The sequence below is a fragment of the Neurospora tetraspora genome (genome assembly GCF_033439725.1).
Source record: "Neurospora tetraspora strain CBS 560.94 chromosome Unknown B0H65scaffold_8, whole genome shotgun sequence".
NCBI lineage: Eukaryota > Fungi > Ascomycota > Sordariomycetes > Sordariales > Sordariaceae > Neurospora > Neurospora tetraspora.
In genome coordinates this window covers 1,242,221-1,259,211 of record NW_026944390.1, presented here as the reverse complement: position 1 = coordinate 1,259,211, position 16,991 = coordinate 1,242,221, and the positions used below count along the sequence as shown (strand labels likewise).

The 16,991-nt window shown below is 51.7% G+C and overlaps 6 protein-coding genes and 1 non-coding gene across 7 annotated transcripts; 6 read left to right on the top strand and 1 right to left on the bottom strand.

Moving 5' to 3' along the window:
- The first annotated feature begins 148 nt into the window (after nucleotides 1-148).
- On the top strand, nucleotides 149-1,586 carry B0H65DRAFT_313451 (uncharacterized protein). The gene has a single exon (XM_062823332.1). It carries the CDS (start codon nucleotides 354-356, stop codon nucleotides 1,533-1,535), a length of 1,182 nt encoding a protein of 393 aa, XP_062677608.1. The 5' UTR covers nucleotides 149-353; the 3' UTR covers nucleotides 1,536-1,586.
- A 1,138-nt stretch (nucleotides 1,587-2,724) lies between these two features.
- Nucleotides 2,725-3,844, bottom strand: B0H65DRAFT_313448 (uncharacterized protein). Its single transcript, XM_062823331.1, has 2 exons — nucleotides 3,424-3,844; nucleotides 2,725-3,259 (listed from the first exon to the last, which is right to left on the bottom strand). Exons 1-2 carry the CDS (start codon nucleotides 3,549-3,551, stop codon nucleotides 2,974-2,976), a joined length of 414 nt encoding a protein of 137 aa, XP_062677607.1. The 5' UTR covers nucleotides 3,552-3,844; the 3' UTR covers nucleotides 2,725-2,973.
- Nucleotides 3,845-7,768: 3,924 nt separating this feature from the next.
- Nucleotides 7,769-9,103, top strand: B0H65DRAFT_581696 (uncharacterized protein). The gene has a single exon (XM_062830825.1). It carries the CDS (start codon nucleotides 8,085-8,087, stop codon nucleotides 8,787-8,789), a length of 705 nt encoding a protein of 234 aa, XP_062677606.1. The 5' UTR covers nucleotides 7,769-8,084; the 3' UTR covers nucleotides 8,790-9,103.
- Nucleotides 9,104-9,779: 676 nt separating this feature from the next.
- On the top strand, nucleotides 9,780-10,510 carry B0H65DRAFT_477916 (uncharacterized protein). The gene is made up of 2 exons (XM_062827458.1): nucleotides 9,780-10,106; nucleotides 10,179-10,510. The coding sequence occupies exons 1-2, from the start codon at nucleotides 9,996-9,998 to the stop codon at nucleotides 10,314-10,316; spliced, it is 249 nt and encodes an 82-aa protein (XP_062677605.1). The 5' UTR covers nucleotides 9,780-9,995; the 3' UTR covers nucleotides 10,317-10,510.
- Nucleotides 10,511-10,949: 439 nt separating this feature from the next.
- On the top strand, nucleotides 10,950-11,698 carry B0H65DRAFT_552636 (uncharacterized protein; the record flags this gene model as incomplete). Its single annotated transcript, XM_062829901.1, has 2 exons — nucleotides 10,950-10,963; nucleotides 11,059-11,698. 2 exons carry the CDS (start codon nucleotides 10,950-10,952, stop codon nucleotides 11,696-11,698), a joined length of 654 nt encoding a protein of 217 aa, XP_062677604.1.
- A 1,984-nt stretch (nucleotides 11,699-13,682) lies between these two features.
- B0H65DRAFT_313391 (uncharacterized protein) lies at nucleotides 13,683-14,709 on the top strand. The gene is made up of 2 exons (XM_062823329.1): nucleotides 13,683-13,831; nucleotides 14,018-14,709. Exons 1-2 carry the CDS (start codon nucleotides 13,769-13,771, stop codon nucleotides 14,615-14,617), a joined length of 663 nt encoding a protein of 220 aa, XP_062677603.1. The 5' UTR covers nucleotides 13,683-13,768; the 3' UTR covers nucleotides 14,618-14,709.
- A 534-nt stretch (nucleotides 14,710-15,243) lies between these two features.
- Nucleotides 15,244-15,334, top strand: B0H65DRAFT_t442. The gene has a single exon. It is a non-coding gene; the product is annotated as a tRNA-Leu (tRNA).
- The last annotated feature ends 1,657 nt before the right edge of the window (nucleotides 15,335-16,991 follow it).

Here is a 16,991-nt window from a genome sequence, read left to right as displayed (position 1 = left end):
TATCTACGACATCTGCCTGTAACGTGCCGATCGATCCCTGAACCAACGGGCATCACCCCAAACACCTCCCTTCAGTCTCCAAACTCGTCAACTTCGCACATCCGCCGGGATCACCAAACCTCGTGTTTCGGGCGCACAACAGGTTCCCGCTGCAAACATTCACCAAATCCATCCAGGAACAGGAAAGCCGACCTGAAGATCCCGCCTTCTGTGCCAGCTCCACCGCTACTGCCATTCGACACTTGATCGGATCCCATTCCGAAGCAAGCAAGCCACGGTTCGATCCGATCCGACCGACGACCGCCCGTCCTCCCGCCAAGTCGAACCAGCCTGACGGGAACAGAAAGAAAAAGATGGCGGCAGCAACAAAACACTCGTCCCTCGCCGCCTTGGCTTCCCTCTCCCTCCTTCTCTTCTCTCCGGTTTCTGCCTCCGCACAGCAAGTTCCTGAACTATCATGCCTGCACTTGCGCAGCCACGAGCTGGCCGCCATTTCCGCCTGCGGTGATGAGGGCGCTCTCAACCACTACTTCTCCACGTTTCCCCCCAACTTGTCGTCCGGCGACCCCGAGTACCGCAAGACCCTGACGAAATGCTATATCGATTCCGGGTGCAACGACGAGGAAACCCCTGGCCAGATCGCCATCGCCGCCAAGCGCTGCTCCGGGGGGCCCGCCGCCCGCCCCCATCATCAGCTGGGCGCTCGCTCCGAAAAGGGTGCCTTCAACAACCACCGCCTGCGCATTCCCGTCAAGCCAGCGCAGGCCGCCGTCGCCCGCGCCGCCGTCACTGATGCGCCCGTCGACGCCGATGTCGCCCTCATGATGACCAAGATCACCGCCGCGCCCATCCTGCCCCGCGCAGGTGAGACCATCGAAACCCGTCCCGTCGCCGGCACCGAGCGGCCCAAATCCCCCTTGATCTGCCTGACCAAGTCCGAGAAGTCGATCCAGTCGTGCCCGACCCAATCCACCGGCACCGCCTCGGGCAAGAGGCTGCCCTGCTTCGAGACCTCGGTCCCCGTCGACGTGTGCGTCGAGGGTCTGATCTGCCAGAACCAGAACGGCCAGGGCATCAGCTGCATGTACAAGGAGTCCGGTCTCGACACGGCGGGAATCGTCATGGCCATCTACTTCGCCGCCACCATCTTTTTGGCCGTCTGCGGTCTGTGCTTCTTCTGCTGCCGCGAGCGCCGCACCATGAAGAAGCTCGAGCGCGCGGCCGAGGCGGCCAAGATTGCGAAGGAGGCCAAGACGAGCGCCATGGTCGCTAACAAGCGCGCTGCTGCCGCCCCCACCCACGACCAGCACCAGCAGGAGCAGGAGCATATGTTGGAGCAGCCGCTTATGGGCGGTAACACGGGTTATATGGGTGGTGGTGGATATCAGGGCGTTCCGCTGAACAACGAGTATGATGATGTCCCGGCCCCGCCGCCGCATATGGCCGACACGGGATATGGGGGCGCAGCGGGCGTTACGGGCGGTGCGCCGAACCCGTTCTCGGATCATAATGAGGGACACCCTGCTTTGAGGTAATCCGGTCCATGTTGATGTTGAGAGTTGGGTTGGTAGGGTTGTTGGATGAAATCAGGTGTTTTGGTCATCTGTTGTTGGGGGAGTCAGGGTGCTGTGATTGGTCTATTGTTGATGTCGGTGTTGGAATAGACGAGAGGGGGTGATTGGAAGACAAAGAAAGGGTTTTTGCAAAGTCTTGTCGTTGGCGACTGGGTAGAGGTAGTGAATGCATTGTCTTGCGTAGGTAGTAAAGGATAAAGAGCGGATGGACTGGAGGGGGGTGCGTGGCGTTTTTACAAGTCCGGCGGCCTTTCGGTCTTCCGCAAGGAAGCGCCGCCGCCGCCGGGCGGGAGCATTGGCTGTTGTCTTGATAAAATCCTTATTCGTCATTTTAGCATGCTAAAAACTTCATGATCTTGAAGAGGCCTCGTGATGCCATTCTCGGCGAATATGTTTTGTGGCGGGCCGTTGAAGCCCAAACCTGTTTCTGAAAGAGGAGTTGCGGCTCGGTGATCCGGCGCAGTTAGAAAGTCCGGCAGATACCCTCCTTTGTAGTCCATCACAAACCGCATAATGAGCCTCCATGCATGGGCCGCATATTGCATTGCATCAATCAACTCTTCTACCTTATTCCAGGTGCATCGATGTTCATGATCCGCAAAGCAGTGCCACGCCGAACGGTCGAGTTCCTAAGCCCGCCTCGTCCGTAGAGTGGCAACATGAACACCCCGTGACAATACACGGCTTACGATTCGCCGTGCTGCATAACTGGGAGGTACCAGAGTTTACGGATTTTATTGGAAGGCGGAGAGAAATCTCCAGAGAGAAAATATCGGCTGCACTTCAATCATTAGCTGGTGTTCCGAGCATTGGGATGCAGTGCATCTATGCGGGATCAAGAATATGCGGGACCAACAACACGCCTGTAACCCCATCAGCAACAAAAACATCTGATGCCTAAAGGAATAACACGAGTATGCGACCTGGAGCGGTAACAGATGAATTACAAACTATGAGCTTCATCATGCAGTTTGTAGTTTCGGTGGGTGAGATATCAACGAGTGTCCATGGCGGCTTTCATCGACGTTGTGGTGGGTCATGTTCGCAATCCTCGCGCTCCCACTCTGCCCCCGAGTTTGAGTGCCGTGGGCTGGATGCAATCATCCACAACAACAATTCTTAGCCCAGGCATTTCATCATCAAATCTCACTTGGAACATTTTTACGGGACTGAGATGTTTTTGGTGCCGAAAGGCTTTTCTTGATATATTTTCTCAGTTCCACTATCCCCTTCCTTCCCTACCGGCTACCTACCACTGCATCGGGATTTCCCCCGCCGTGTTCCCCCATTCCAAAACTCCAGTTATATCCCACCTCAATCCCCATCCCCCCTTCCCAATTGCAAACACCCCCCATTCCCCCCTCGTCAAAATTTTAAGATCCTCAGTCTCTTGTGTCCCTTAGTCCAGCGTGAACGCCGCAGGCCCAGTATAAACAGCACTCCCAGCACCAACCCAATCGCTATAAGGACTAAAGTAATCCAAGTTCACCGTCGCGGCAACCACATGCGTATCGCTCAGCAACACGCGCACCTGGTTGACGGCGCTGACGACGTTGAAGCGCAGGACCAGTTTTGGGTCGGTGGAAGTCCAGGCTCCGCTGTTGGTGGGCAGAGCGGTGCCGGGCGTGGAGTGGGTGAAGGTTGCGAGGGCGTTTTCGGGGAGGACGTTTATGGTGGCGCGGTAGCTGTGGAGGAGGGGGGGTTAGTTGGTTGGGGGGTTGCATGGGGTTGGATGGGAGGGGGTGGTCAAAAGGGCAGAATGAAGGGGTGGAGGGGAGGGGAGGAGGGGAAGAGAGGAAGGGGGAAAGGGTGAAATGGAAGTAGAAGGGGAGAAAGATGGAGAACATACTTAATATGGGTCGCGTTGCGAGTGGCAGAGAAGCCAGTGACAGTAGCCGAAGTGGCATGCTGGGCAGAGGCTGGGGCCGCGCTGGCGAAGAGGGCGGTGAGACCGGCGAGGGTGGTGGTGAACTTCATTGTGGTGATGGTGTTTTGGTGTTCCGAGCTTGGCTATTGTGTTATTCTTGATGTTTTGTTTTCTGTGCTGTGTTGGATGATGAGTTTTGTTCTTGTAGAGCACGAGAAGGCCAACTACTTATACTTTTTCCCCTCGTGTCCGTTTCTTCTCGACATCCCCCTGTTCTTGACACTCTTTTTCGACAGCTTTGTCTGATTGCGCTAGCGATGGCCTGGATGCCGTCACCGTCGTCGCCCTTGACTTGGACCCTTACAAAGCTGTGTTGAAGACACTCATGATGTCCAAATTGTACGTAATGAAGTGACATATCCTCTCATCATGGTCAATGTTGTGAGGTGAAGTCGTTCATCACATCACAGCCTTGGCCTTTCGTAGTGAATCCTTCTCACAAACATCATTGGATCATGGGAGAAGCTCAGGCTACCGAACTTTTCGACTGTCTAATTGTCTACTGTGATTTGACGCCTCCTGGGACGACGATGTTCCTCTTAGCATAATGAGTCCGTATGCGGCAGAAGCCTTGTGGGGGTATCGTCTCTTTAGGTGGCTCCCGCGAACTACTACGCCTCTTGAAGACGAGCTCACGATCTTTTACCAACGGTTTCTTTTGCTTCGGAGCAGGAGTTCTAGGCTTTTATCTCGGACTTGAGCTGTCACGCGGTCAATATTATGCAATGCCCTAGGTTGACTGATGCGTATTCGTCGACCTCATTAAGCTTTCTAATTTTGAAGATCTGGAAACATAGCAGTGAGATCCGTTAATGGTTTTAGCCAAGAGCATTCCCTCTGGAGAAGTGGCAGTTTGATATCTCCGCTGGGAATATGGTTGTTCTATCAATGTTGTCCAGTTCCCGTTGAATGACCCTTCGTTCGGTATCCTCAAGACTGGTTGCACAGCGCTTCCGCAACAACACTCAACACAACCCGCGGAATTATTGATTCTGAAATAAGAAGTCGCCGTCGTCAGTTTACCCCGGTTTCTTCAATGTTTGGTACCGAGTGGACGTTAGCTTACCCCAGACCACGCTACAACGTTTTGGGGTCGAATTATCCGAGGCTGATGCTCGGATTCTGCCTCCACACTTGAACCGTGGAGGCGTCTAGACTTGCCCAAACGAACACGGACAGAACAGTAACTCTAGACTTATGCTTATTCTTTGACATGTATCATACAGTCACCGCCTTTGAAGGAAACCCCGGTGGTGAATAGTGCAGTCCCACAGCAAGACCATCTAGACCAGGCCTGGGGCTCTGGTATCCCATAAACTCACAGAAATGTCCATCACTCAGCCTTTAAGGCAATATTTGCCGCTGTGGTATTCGCGGCCCTGGATATGCCTCCTTTGGTGAAGCTTTCGTGGAGTTCTGACGTATCATCTCGGTTGGTCTTGGCTCGAACTTTTATCTGCCCGCTTTATACATCCGGATTTGGCAAGTTCCCTGCCCATGGCGAATTGAGTATGTTAGCGCCCAATATAAACTCAAGTCCTTTTCGAATGTGACTAGATTCGTGGATGCTCCAAGATCGGCGTTCACTCATGTTAGCTCGGTTTTTCATTCTGGATGAAGCAGGCAAAAGGAACAAGTGGAATGTGTGGACTGCAGTGGCAGAGACTGGAAGGCACGAAGGATCTGCCCCATTACTGCCCTGTGCAGAACTCTTACGCCATGAAAAAATTTCGCCTGGTTGGAAAGATCCTTCCTCTTCTTCCCCGACAACCTAAGTGGAAGTTACCGAGATAACGCTTTCGGACCAAGTTCGAGACTTCCTGTTCTTCCATTCCGATATCCTGGAGGCAGGAGTAGATCGGCACGTTCCTTGACTGGAACTCACGACAAAACTTCTGCATCAGCGCACCATCAAACTCTCCGCTTCTCCACGATACATACATACTTTGTTGTGAACCATATCATAGGCACTATCTTCTGCTTGTTTGGTAACTGCCGTAACAAATTTTCTCATGAATTTCTTCGCCCTTATGAAATTCCAAGGAGCGAGCGTCCGCAACATCTTCGCGATATCCTTTCCGCTTAATGGTGAGTGGCTTGAACCACCCCATTGAGCCGGTGGCGGAGGCCTCGGACATCGTCTTAATCACTGCAATGCAGAACCGCCATCAGGAACGCATGGTTTCCGGTTACCTCGATGACCTCTGATGCAATCCCTGTTTTGAGGACGGGGCCGCAAATATGTAAGTAGTCTGTCTATATCAAGAGCCCATCTTGGGGAACAGTTAATATGCGATGCAATAGCAAAAAACGAACAGGCGTGACTTGGAAAACAGGAACAATGTCCCTGGTCTGGGATGTGACTTTCTTGTTTTCAAAACTGCAAGGGTCGGATGCCGTGTCGTCCGTGATACTTACGGAGGAAGGTGAGGAGGCTTGCATTGGGTATTTTCGCAGGATGGTGGGCTCTCGCACTCCGGTCTGTCGGCCCCCTTGGTTGGATTATCAACGACATCCCGCTCTCCCTTCCCTCCCAAGGACAAACCCCCAAGGACAACCTGTTAAACCTGATGAGAACTCGGTGCGGCTGTTCTGAGACAATGGGAATGAACAACAGATCATACGCCGTCCTGAGAAAGGAGGGTTAACCAGATAGCAACATGGCAAAAAAAAAAAAAAAAAAAAGAAGAGAAAAACAAGTCCGATGAGCGCAGGCAAACCTGGAATCAGCTGACGAATGGCGATTGAAGGCAAACTCGGAATGATTTTGAACGTAACAGGACTCGGTGAACAGTATGAGCCGTGTGGTCAACAATGAATATATGCAGTAATTATATAGGAAAACCTCAATTTATGCTGTGTCCATCGGAGAAAAAAACTGGAAAAAGAAAAAATAAACAAGAAATATGGGACACCGGAAGAGAATACCTTGCTTCTGAATGGCGTCTGGCAAGAAATTTCTCCGACAACGACTCCAGAAATATCCGGATCGGACATATAATAAAAAACATGAGGGTTGCTAGAGAACTGCGTATATGCATGACTTGTGCATATACCTGACCCAGCTACGGAGGCCCATTTTCTCCCAGCTCTCTCCCACGACTATATAAAACCCTCCTCATTTTCCAAAACTTGACCTTCTGTTGATTCCTCCAACCCTCAAACCCTCAAACCTCGAACAACATTCTTCCCACAGCACGGAAAAGCAACTCACATAGGTATTTCCAACCTTCAAACCTCGAGCAACAACCTTCCTACCACACGAAAAAACATTTCTTTTGGATACCTTACTACCGAGCTCCTAACCTCAAACAGCAATTCTCAAAGCACGCGAAAAAGCGTCTCTCTTGATTCTTCCAACCTTCAATCTCGAGCAGAAATTTTCCTACCATACGAAAAGGCATCAACCATTGACCATCTGCCCGTCATCACTCAAACAAATCAGGGGCACCCATCGACTCCTGATCACCGACCAGCAACTATCTGGCGTCACCCAACCCCTCCCTGTTATCCCGTCACCAAATCATCCATCGACTCGGAGTCCTGCCCACCGACCAGAAACCATCAGGAGCCATCTAACCCCTCCGCTGTTGATATCGCCCGTTACATACACACAAATCATCCATCGAATCCCAAGTCCTACTCACCGACCAACAATCAGCAAGCGTCATCCATCCCCTTTGCTATCAACAGCGGAGGGGTCGACATCACATCCTTAGCTAACAGTGCTTGTTAGCAAGCCATCGTGGCTATGCATGATCACTCCAGATCGATTACTTTCCGACGCAACCGATCCGACATCGGTAGTACAGCCAACCAAGCAGGTAGTAGACCAGGCGCAAGGGAGAAGACGAGTAGTCAGTGCGAATAGAGGCAACGATGCCTCCGAAAAACAAGCAGCATCACTGGTGAGTCCAACCCATAATATCCCTTGTACTAAAATGGCGTAGATGTTGGTCGACGTCTTTGCTTGTGGCCTTCTGCAAGGCAGTTAGTCTGCCCAACCCACTCCCCTGCAAAGCGAAAAGCATATTAGTAGCAGGCCAGTTACAGGACGAATGTTCAAAAGTCGAGTACTACCCAACGCCCACTTCTCGATTTTATTTTGAGTTGTATCAATATAACAACTGAGCCAACAAACATTGTCCTTTCCCCGAGTGGCCTGCTCTGCTTGACAGTCCCACCTGTCCGCTCTTTGGGGGAGAGTTCGGGCAGTTACAGCCTTCTGCGAATTCCACAGAAAAAAGATGCCGTACCGTCTCGTGGGATTGGAACTCCAAGTTGAGCACAATGGAGTCCCCGAAGCCAGAAGAACGGTTCAAGTTCCCGCCTTCTTACCACACGAGCAACGAGCGGCACGCAACGACGGATATTCTCGAGCGAAGTCAACTTAAGCTACTCGATCGTGTGCCAAGCAGTGCAACGGAGCTGGCAGCGTCCGAACATTCTGAAGCTCGTGATTCATTACTCCAAAACCGACACAACTCTGCACAACCTGGAGTTCGAGTCTCACGAGATGCGCACGATAGCCGCGTCCGCGCTTCACACTCTTCCCGGACTGCCGAGTCCCGACTGCTAACAAAATGCCGTTGAAAATGCACAGCCCGGAGTGCCAGGCTGTGGGCGATTTACGCTGCATTGAAAAGGGGCACTGGCGCCCATGCAAGATTCACGGCGAGAGCGGCCATCATGGGGCGTATACGGACTGCGTGAAGTGTGACGGAAGTGGGAAGCGCGCAGCGAAGGACGAGAGGATCCAACGTCAGAAAGAGAGAGAGGAGAAGGAGAGGCTCCGAAAGGAAGAAACCGAACGGAAGAAACGTGAGGAGGAAGAGGCGAAGCGGGCCGAGAAAGAGAGAATCCGCGAAGAGAAGAAGCAGCTTTACCAGGCGACCCTGGATAGAAAACAACGCGATAAAGAAGAACGGGAGCGGAAACACCGTGAGCAGAAAGAGTCGTTGAAGAAAAAGAAGGAGGAGGAGGAGAGGAAACAGAAGGAAGAGGAGGAGCAGAGAAGGCTTCTGGCAGAAATGGACCCGGAAATCCAAGCGAGCGATCAAAAGCGCGAAGAGAAAAAACAGCGAAAGCAAGCCAAAAAACAGCGTGAGAAGGAAGAAAAGGCGGCAAAGGGGAGCCAACCACCCGAGGGGGCGGAGGAGGCAACCACGGCCGAGGCCCCCAACGACAATACGAACAGCCCCGACGAAAGTGACGATACCTCATCACCATCCACGGGAAACAACACTCCCCCGGACACCACTCCCCCGGATTTTCATTCAAAGCTTTAGGCTAGCTTGGCTTGCGCTGTGTTGCCAACAGGGAAGAACGACCGCGGCGACATTCGGCGGCTTCATACCTTGGCATCTTACCCTCGACCAGCTCTTACCTTTCCCTTGCCTTTAGCACACCATTTTCCCGCCTTGTTCCGCCTTTCCTCTTCCTCCATCTCCTCCTCCTGGACGGAAAAGACGGCCGGCGGGTGTTTTCCCTAAAGTCATTCGTCACGATTTCCTTTATCAACCATATAGCCCTCCATTGTTCCACCTCTCCGCCTTGTCCTCCTCCTAGACGGGGAAGAAAGCTGAAGTGGACCAAGAAGACGGGGAGGACAAGAACCGAAAACACTCATATTTCGGATCATTTCTTTATATTGGCGGGCACAGAGACCTTCTCTCCCACTGGGTTTTACTGGCCTGTGCCCCAACAGGATGGGTGTGGTGGTGGTGATCGTCCTCAATTAATCTTCCACGCAACACTTGCTCCGACACTCTCTTGCAAGGAAGCAACCACCACCACACCCGTCAATAGCCGTCAGGGTTGGGATCAATAAACGAAAATGATCCGAAAACAAACAAGTCCCAGAAATTGACCGTGTGATGAAAAGTGAAATGTGCCTGCAGTAAAAGTCCCCTGAAAATACATGTACAGAGGTACCCAAGTAATGCCCTGTAGACGCTGTAGTTGCATACCCGGCGCGGTCTCGGAATCACCTCTACCGAGACCATGCTTCCCTCATGTATATATGCCGGTAAATGCATAACCCTGAGCCGTAGTGTATGAGTTGCATGCGTAAGCAGGAAAGAAAACGGCAAAATCAGATGTTGTAGGTTTTCCAGCCGTTGCTGTGGCCAGATTAAACGACCCTCTTCGACGCCAACATTGCACCATATCTGCTCCGTTTATTCTGACCAGCCAAACAAACTAAGCCTCACAGCTTCACTGACAGCCCCTTCTGACCCCGTGACCAATGTGGCTTAGCTCATCCAATGTTACGGTGATTGGCGATAAGCATTAAGGTTGCTACGTCATCGCCTTGGCTTCCAGCACACTGAGGGGAAGTTCGAGTGTCTCTATAAAGAGGAACACAACGAAGACAACAACAACATTCCATGTTATTCCCAAGACATTTGCAGGTTAATAAACTTTGAAATCACACAAAAAAGCTCTTTCAAGCACCACCACATTCAGCTTTGAAAACACACATACCCGACAAAATGCCTCTCGTTGTTCCCGGCGTTACGACCAACGACCCCGCGGTCCAGAAGACGGAGGAGTGGATGAACAAGTTGTGCGGCAAGACCCTCGCTGACCACACTTCGGAGACTGTAAGAACATTCCATTTGTTGATGCCGACAAAGACGGTGCCTGGACAAGAAAGTTGACTCTCTTGCCCAAAGACTTTCTGCAAGAAAGACCTCCCAGAGCAAACGCGCATCATCGAGCCGGGTTCGATGGTTACTAAGGACTTCAACCCTGACCGTCTCAACGTACATGTGGGCGAGGATGGGAAGGTCAGCCACGTTCTCCACGGTTAGAGAGGAACAAAGAGCGGTGATGAAGATGGCTATACCAGTCTTGAGGACATGATGGCATGACCTGGAGTAGTTAAGCGAGTTATGAGTTATGGAGATACCAGCATGGCGCTGTGTTTAACGAATGCGATGAATTTACATACAGTACCACCCTGTCATGACTTATTGCAACTTGTTGTGAGCACCTTGACGGCTGGTATAGTGTAGATGCCGTTGCCCCGGAGACCCTTTGTAGACCCCTTCCATCTGTAGAAAGGTTGGACCTTATCGGCGTCAACTGTCCCTCTATCGGCTCCGCTATGACGACACCTTGTCCCCGGCTGCTTTTGCGCGGCTGTTGTCTGCTGCACATCCCAGCAAGGCGGTCTTGGCAAGCCGAGATCGAGGCCCCACCTTCGACTTCTTCCCCTCCCCCGCCATCAATCGCCTGTCGCGACCGTCGCATTCAGTTTCCATTGAATCCAGCGCGGAAGCACTCTGTTCACCTCCATTGCCAACACACACATCCCAGCGCGACGGTCCCTACATCAAGACCCGCCACTACGACGACTACGAATTCCGCACATACAGTTCTGATATACTAAAAACACATAATCTACAAAAGTCGCAAAGTACAGCGACGCAAACACCGCCAACATGTTCAAGAAGGAGTATGCCATCCCCCACCCTGATCCCTAACCAATGCCACTTTACTACCCGCCATCGCAACGCCTCCTCAACACCCGCTAACCCTTCTCTCCAACAGTATCACCCCCTCGCCCAAACAAAAGCTCAAATCCTCGATCCAGCGCAACTTGCGCCAATCGCTGCTGACCACCTACCCGCTCCTGATGCCTTTCATCGACGACATCATCCCCAAGAAGGCCTCGCTCGAGCAGATCAAGCTTCCCGACCGCGTCTCTCTCTACGTCATCGACGGCACCACCCCCTTGTTCTTCCAGGCCGACACGCCCTCGCAACAAAACACCATCGTGCCCCACCTCAAGCTCGTCCACCGCTTCCCGCAATGCTTCCCCACCATCAGGATAGACCGCGGCGCCATCCGCTTTGTCCTGTCCGGCGCGACCCTGATGGCTCCCGGTCTGACGAGTAAGGGCGGTCGTCTGCCGCTGCCGCATGAGAGGCCGCCGAGGGAGAAGAGCGCTGCCGAGGCTGAGGAGAGCGAGATCGAGGTGCCTAATGAGGGCGCGGATGAGGAAGGGCACTGGAGTCGCGAGCTGGAGAAGGGAGAGCCGGTTGTGGTTCTGGCGGAGGGTAAGGAGGAGGCTTGTGCTGTTGGTGTGCTGGTTGCGGGGACTAAGGAGATTAAGGAAAAGGGTAAGGGCCCGGTGATTGAGGAGGCGCATTCCCTTGGTGATGGTCTTTGGAGGATGGCGTTGGATTAAACCACCTGGCACGGAGGGTGTTTGTGAAGGAGGGAGGAAAAGTGTGTCGAGCGTGGGGAAGAAGGGAAATACCTACTACCTACAAAGCGTGTTTGGAGCCGGTTTCAGATGAACGAGCAGGGCTTTCTCAGTAATACAGTGGACAGTTGATCAGGTCAAGGGCTTTTCTTTTCTCATTGGTCCATATCGTCTGTTCCTCCGTTTCCCATCTGGTCTGTCTTGCTGTTGCTGTCTAAGTGGATTTCAAGGGCATGGTGATTGTATTGGATACACTCCGAGGAGCTGATGGGCTATTAGCAGTCGAGACCTTTTACTGAGGTGGTGGACAGAGCAAGCACTTTGTCATGACCTGACGGATACGTCTCGGCTGTAGACTGGGTTGTGATCTCAAAGCCCTGCGATCTCTCCCAGGTTGTGTCATGCTTGATTGTTCCCTCTCTACTCAGCGTTATCGATATGTTTTCTCTTTGGATCTTCATCCAGGATGCACTTGAGCTTGAGCACTAGCTTCTACGATTGCTCATGCACTTTTTACTATTCATCAGCAACATGGCGGGGGCCGACGTCCACTACCCCAGCGATGGCAGCACCTTCATGCTCCAACAACGACGGTGCCGACTCCAGAAATGGTCAGGCCACTCAGTCGGCGGACACTATATCTCCACCAACTCACGAGCATGATCCAATCTCCACTAACATAGCTTCCGAAGGCATCTGTCAACACAAATACCATCCCTCCGCGTCTTTGTCGGTAACAGAATTCACTGACTCTTTTGCGAAATCAGACCAGTGGAAAGGAAGGACAACTATAGGTAGCCACTCGGTGGTTTTAGTAAGGCTACAAGCATGCATACAGGAATGTTTTGCTTATCGACTTCCCAAAGTACGACTTTGTGAGAACGGGCCTGAGACCAATAAATCTTGCCCAACGCGTTTGAATCATGGTCTGCTTGAAGAGCCTCCTTTAGTATAAACCGTGTGGACAGGAGTAAGAAAAAGAGCCAATGCAAAGAAACGTTGGACATGGAGATAACTGAACAGGAGAAAGAGTTCATAATAGTGAGTTGATGAGAAAAAATGCAAAAAAAATAAAAAGAAAAACATACAACACCTGGGATTCGCTGGTCGTCACCGACCCAACTACTAGTCAGGCGATTGGTAGCTTATCTATGGGAGAGCGGACGGGATCCCGAGTTTTCTACCATCTATGGTCGTATGTGATAGTTATGGCCAGAAGCAGTACTTATAAATGCGGCCTCGAGTATAATGGGTAGCGTTTATCAGGAGAAAAATGCTGACGACGAGGTGCACGATCCAAAACATCAGTTCACATGACAGACGTATGCTTCAACGCTTGCTTCATGCCGGCTTGTTAAAAGAAAACGGCCTGACTTGACGATCCAACTCTTCATTGTTGAGATTCGGCGGGAGGAGAGCTCAATGATGCCCGAGTTATTCAGAGTGATTGTGTTGTCGAGTTCTCCCGTCTGATGGTGGTTTGTTCCAAATGCGATGCAGGGTTAGGGTTTAGTATAGCTTGTCGACAGAATCTGGGGGAGGAGCCGGAAGCTTCACAATGACGCAACATGATGGGGAACTGCTGCTTGTTGGTCCATGCTCGCTCTCCGCTTCTGCCACCTTAACGGCCGGAAGTTTTCAAACAACAATTGAAAGGACTCGAGTGTCAAGCCACACGGGGGAAGAGTTCCGAGGGCGGGTGAACAAAGACGTGGTGAAATGGACCGTATTTATCTCATTGTGGTGTCCCCTCGTCAGGTGGCAGGCCCGCGTGTGGCCGGGAGAACGGGACTGGCTGGCAGTGATGGGTGGTGGGTGTTGCCGTGCGGTCATGACTTGCCCGCAATCGCATGCTGCGGGACCTCTGTGCGGACGATAGCACCTAATGTGATCCCCCACTTCCCAAGCTGAGGAAGCTTGTAGACTCGGATTTTGCCTTTGACATCTCTTGACCCGACACGCCGAGATTCCAGACCTTCTGTGAACCAACCATTTCCATCTCACATCGACTTTCCTCATCTTCCTCCGTTCGTTGACGGCCAGGTCGCCATCATGACTACGAGAGGCGTTTCCGTCCTCAAGTTTGTAGGGACTGTGTCCCTCGGCCTCCTAACAGTACGTCCATCTCTCCCGCGCCTCTTCTTTTCCGCTGCCGGGACAACTGCTATTACTTCGGCACTCGTCTTTTTTATATCATGTCACCGAGGAGCGCAATTCAAGATTCGAGCTTACGCGCTTGACTTCACCTTATCGCACGCTGATTAGGATTGTTCAATCGCTAACCATCAACTTCTTGCATAGGGCGTTTCTTTCACCCTCTCGACCCTCACCATTCCCGCTCTCCTGACCCTCCCCTCCGCAAACGATGCCGCGCGCGCGCTCGAATCGCTATCCACCTCGGCCAAGAAGCACCTGCGCACACTGAGCACCGTCTCGGGCTCCGCCTTCGCCCTCGCCTACTACCTCTCCCCGCGCGCCTACCGCCACCCGTACCTGATCTACACCTCGCTGCTTGTGTTCGGCTCCCGCTTCATCACCTCGGGCTTCTTCGGCCCTTACTTCAGCTTCATCACCCCCGCCGTCCCCGCCTCGTTCTCGTCCGGCATGTCCTCCGTCTCGTTCGTGACCGCCCGCAGCAGCCAGCAGAAGAAGAAGACCAGCACGCCGCGCGGCTTGGAGGCTAGCTACGAGGTTCTCGGTGATCCTTCCCACAGCGAGTCGGGCTCGGAAGATGTCGAGGAGGAGCTGGCTAATGTCAATGGCGAGGAGGTCCGCGCTAACGTGGAGGTGTTCTTGAAGAAGAACATTGTCCAGAGCGCTGTGGCTGGCGTTGCGTTCTTGATGTCGGTTGTCGGCATCTGGGGCGATGGGCTGGGACAGCGGACTATTGTCATTGCTTGAAGTGATGACTAGGGAATGCGGAAGAGATTGGTTGCTTGGGTGCAACCATCTGAAGAGGTGAGAAACCAAGGGGGAACAACAGATAATGCTCATGTTTCTACTTGGCTATGGAGAGAGCTCGAGGGCTCGGAATGATCGGAGAAGGAGGACATGAGGACGTTGATCGTCAGCTTTCCGGTTTAGATGCTGGGAACACATCTTTCGATCGTTTTACAGAGACAGCACACACGTGTACTGCCTCGACTATCATCAACTTATGGTTATCTGGGAGGCATACTTACCCGGTCAAGGTGCCTGAGAATGTATCTAACGGAACAAATGGGAGTTTTGGATTGTTTTCACTCTGGTTTCTTTTTACTGTTGTACGGTCTTTCCCAATGTTGAGTTCTGGTTGCTTGAAATGACCATATCAGTGGCTGTCGCGACCAACCCTACCCCAAAGTGCGTATTCATTCTTTTCTTGGCGACGCTCCCCTTTGCCTGATACTTCTTTCTGGCAAGCATCCAACTCAATCCATTCTGCCCATGTTTCGCGTCGTTGGTTTGATATCCGAACCAAGGATTGCACGTATTGGATGTTAGCTTTATAAGCTCTTGACCCAAACAGATATTCAACAACATCACAAGGCAAGATGGCCGAGCGGTCTAAGGCGCTGTGTTCAGGATTCCTGAGTATCGCAGTCCGAAAGGGCGTGGGTTCGAATCCCACTCTTGTCATAACTTTTGCATTTTCCACCGGCTATGATCCCTGGATTATGTTTCTTTTGCCTTTTTCTTATGTCGTGGTTTCCCTTTTTACTGCTCCTACTTCCCACCGCCGAGAGACTTATGGAATTGGTCTGGCATTGTGGTAATGCGCTGTTCTTTCCATATCCAATTGGCAGCAACCCGTATATTGTATTCTTATTTCGACTTCACCTTTTTTCAAACACTTTCGAGGAACTCTTTGGCCTTTGTGGCTGGTTGGGAACGCCAGCCGTGAGCTACCATAAGACCCGGCTTGGTCCATTGTCCAGGGTTACGGCTCCTGCTTGGGTCGAGGTATACCCGAGCTCCGGTACTCGACAAAGCCGGGTGAGCAGGACCCGACTTCCGAGGAACAACAGAAAGCCACACCCGCGTGCTACCAATAGTTCACAATGGCCGGGGAACGAAAGTAGATCCCGTGTAGTCGAAGACAGAGAACCTCAGCCAATGGTTTTTACCAGGCATTGAGCAAAGGTGACCCATAAAGACCGGGATGCTTCCCCGGAGGAAAGGCAGGACAGACACTCTTTGTTTCCATCCAAGTCCCGTTCGAGGAACAATCTATTGTTCACGGCATGGGCCGAACGGAATCCCCCACATTGTTCAGGGGAATGTTAGCATAAATACTTGTGGCTGCCTCCATATTTCTGGAAATTTTTCTCGAAGTCATCAGGCGGCACATCTTGGACATGACTTGTAGATCACGAACACAAAAGCAACTTCAACAACGAATATCACGGCTGAGTATAAAGAGAAGAGCCTCATCTGAACCAACAATTCCTAACACATCGAGACGAGGCTGATCATCATTTACAGATAACAACCCGATATCACCATCTCCAAGGCGGTGTCCATCACTGCCATTTTACCTACTTTACGATCTACCAGTTGAGGAATCCCTCCCCTTTAGGAACTAAGCTAACTACCTATATAGAACCAAACTCGGAGTCCCTCATTCCCTTTTCACATGTACGTCACCCCTTTTCCAATTGAGAGGCTGACGATTTTTTCAGAAACCTATCACGAAAGACATCAATCAGGGCAACTCCTTGCAGGTAAGTCAGCCCTCCTTCAGTTCAAGCTAACTTTTTAATCAGTAGACGATCACACCGAGGAAGGCCACATGTAACAGGTGAGTCCCCTCCCTTCCTTGAGTAAAGCTCACACTTCTTTCACAGGGTATTCTCCTCCAACGCAAGTCTTTACAGGTTAGTCACCCCTCCCCAAGTTTTATGCTGACTAGGTACTCATCCGCAGGTCACTCTTTACCAAAGCATGCTCTTTTTCATAGGTTAGTCAACCCCTCCCCTGATTGAATGCTGACAAGTTTCTCACAGAATCAACAGCTCAAGGAGACAATGGCAGGTAAGTTTACTCCCTCCTAGTTCCAAAGCTAAGTTTTACTTCTAGGACGAAGCATACCTACCCATGAGATACAAGCCCGTTACTGCGCAGGTGAGTGAAACATCCCTTTGTTGGAAGGCTGACAACCTATTTACAGGACAATCTTGGAAATACAATCCGGCACCTGTAAGTCAATCCCGACCCTTAAACTGAGACCTGACACCTACTTTGTAGGACAATATCGCCAAGGCATTATCAGATTCCAGGTAAGTTGACCTCCCCA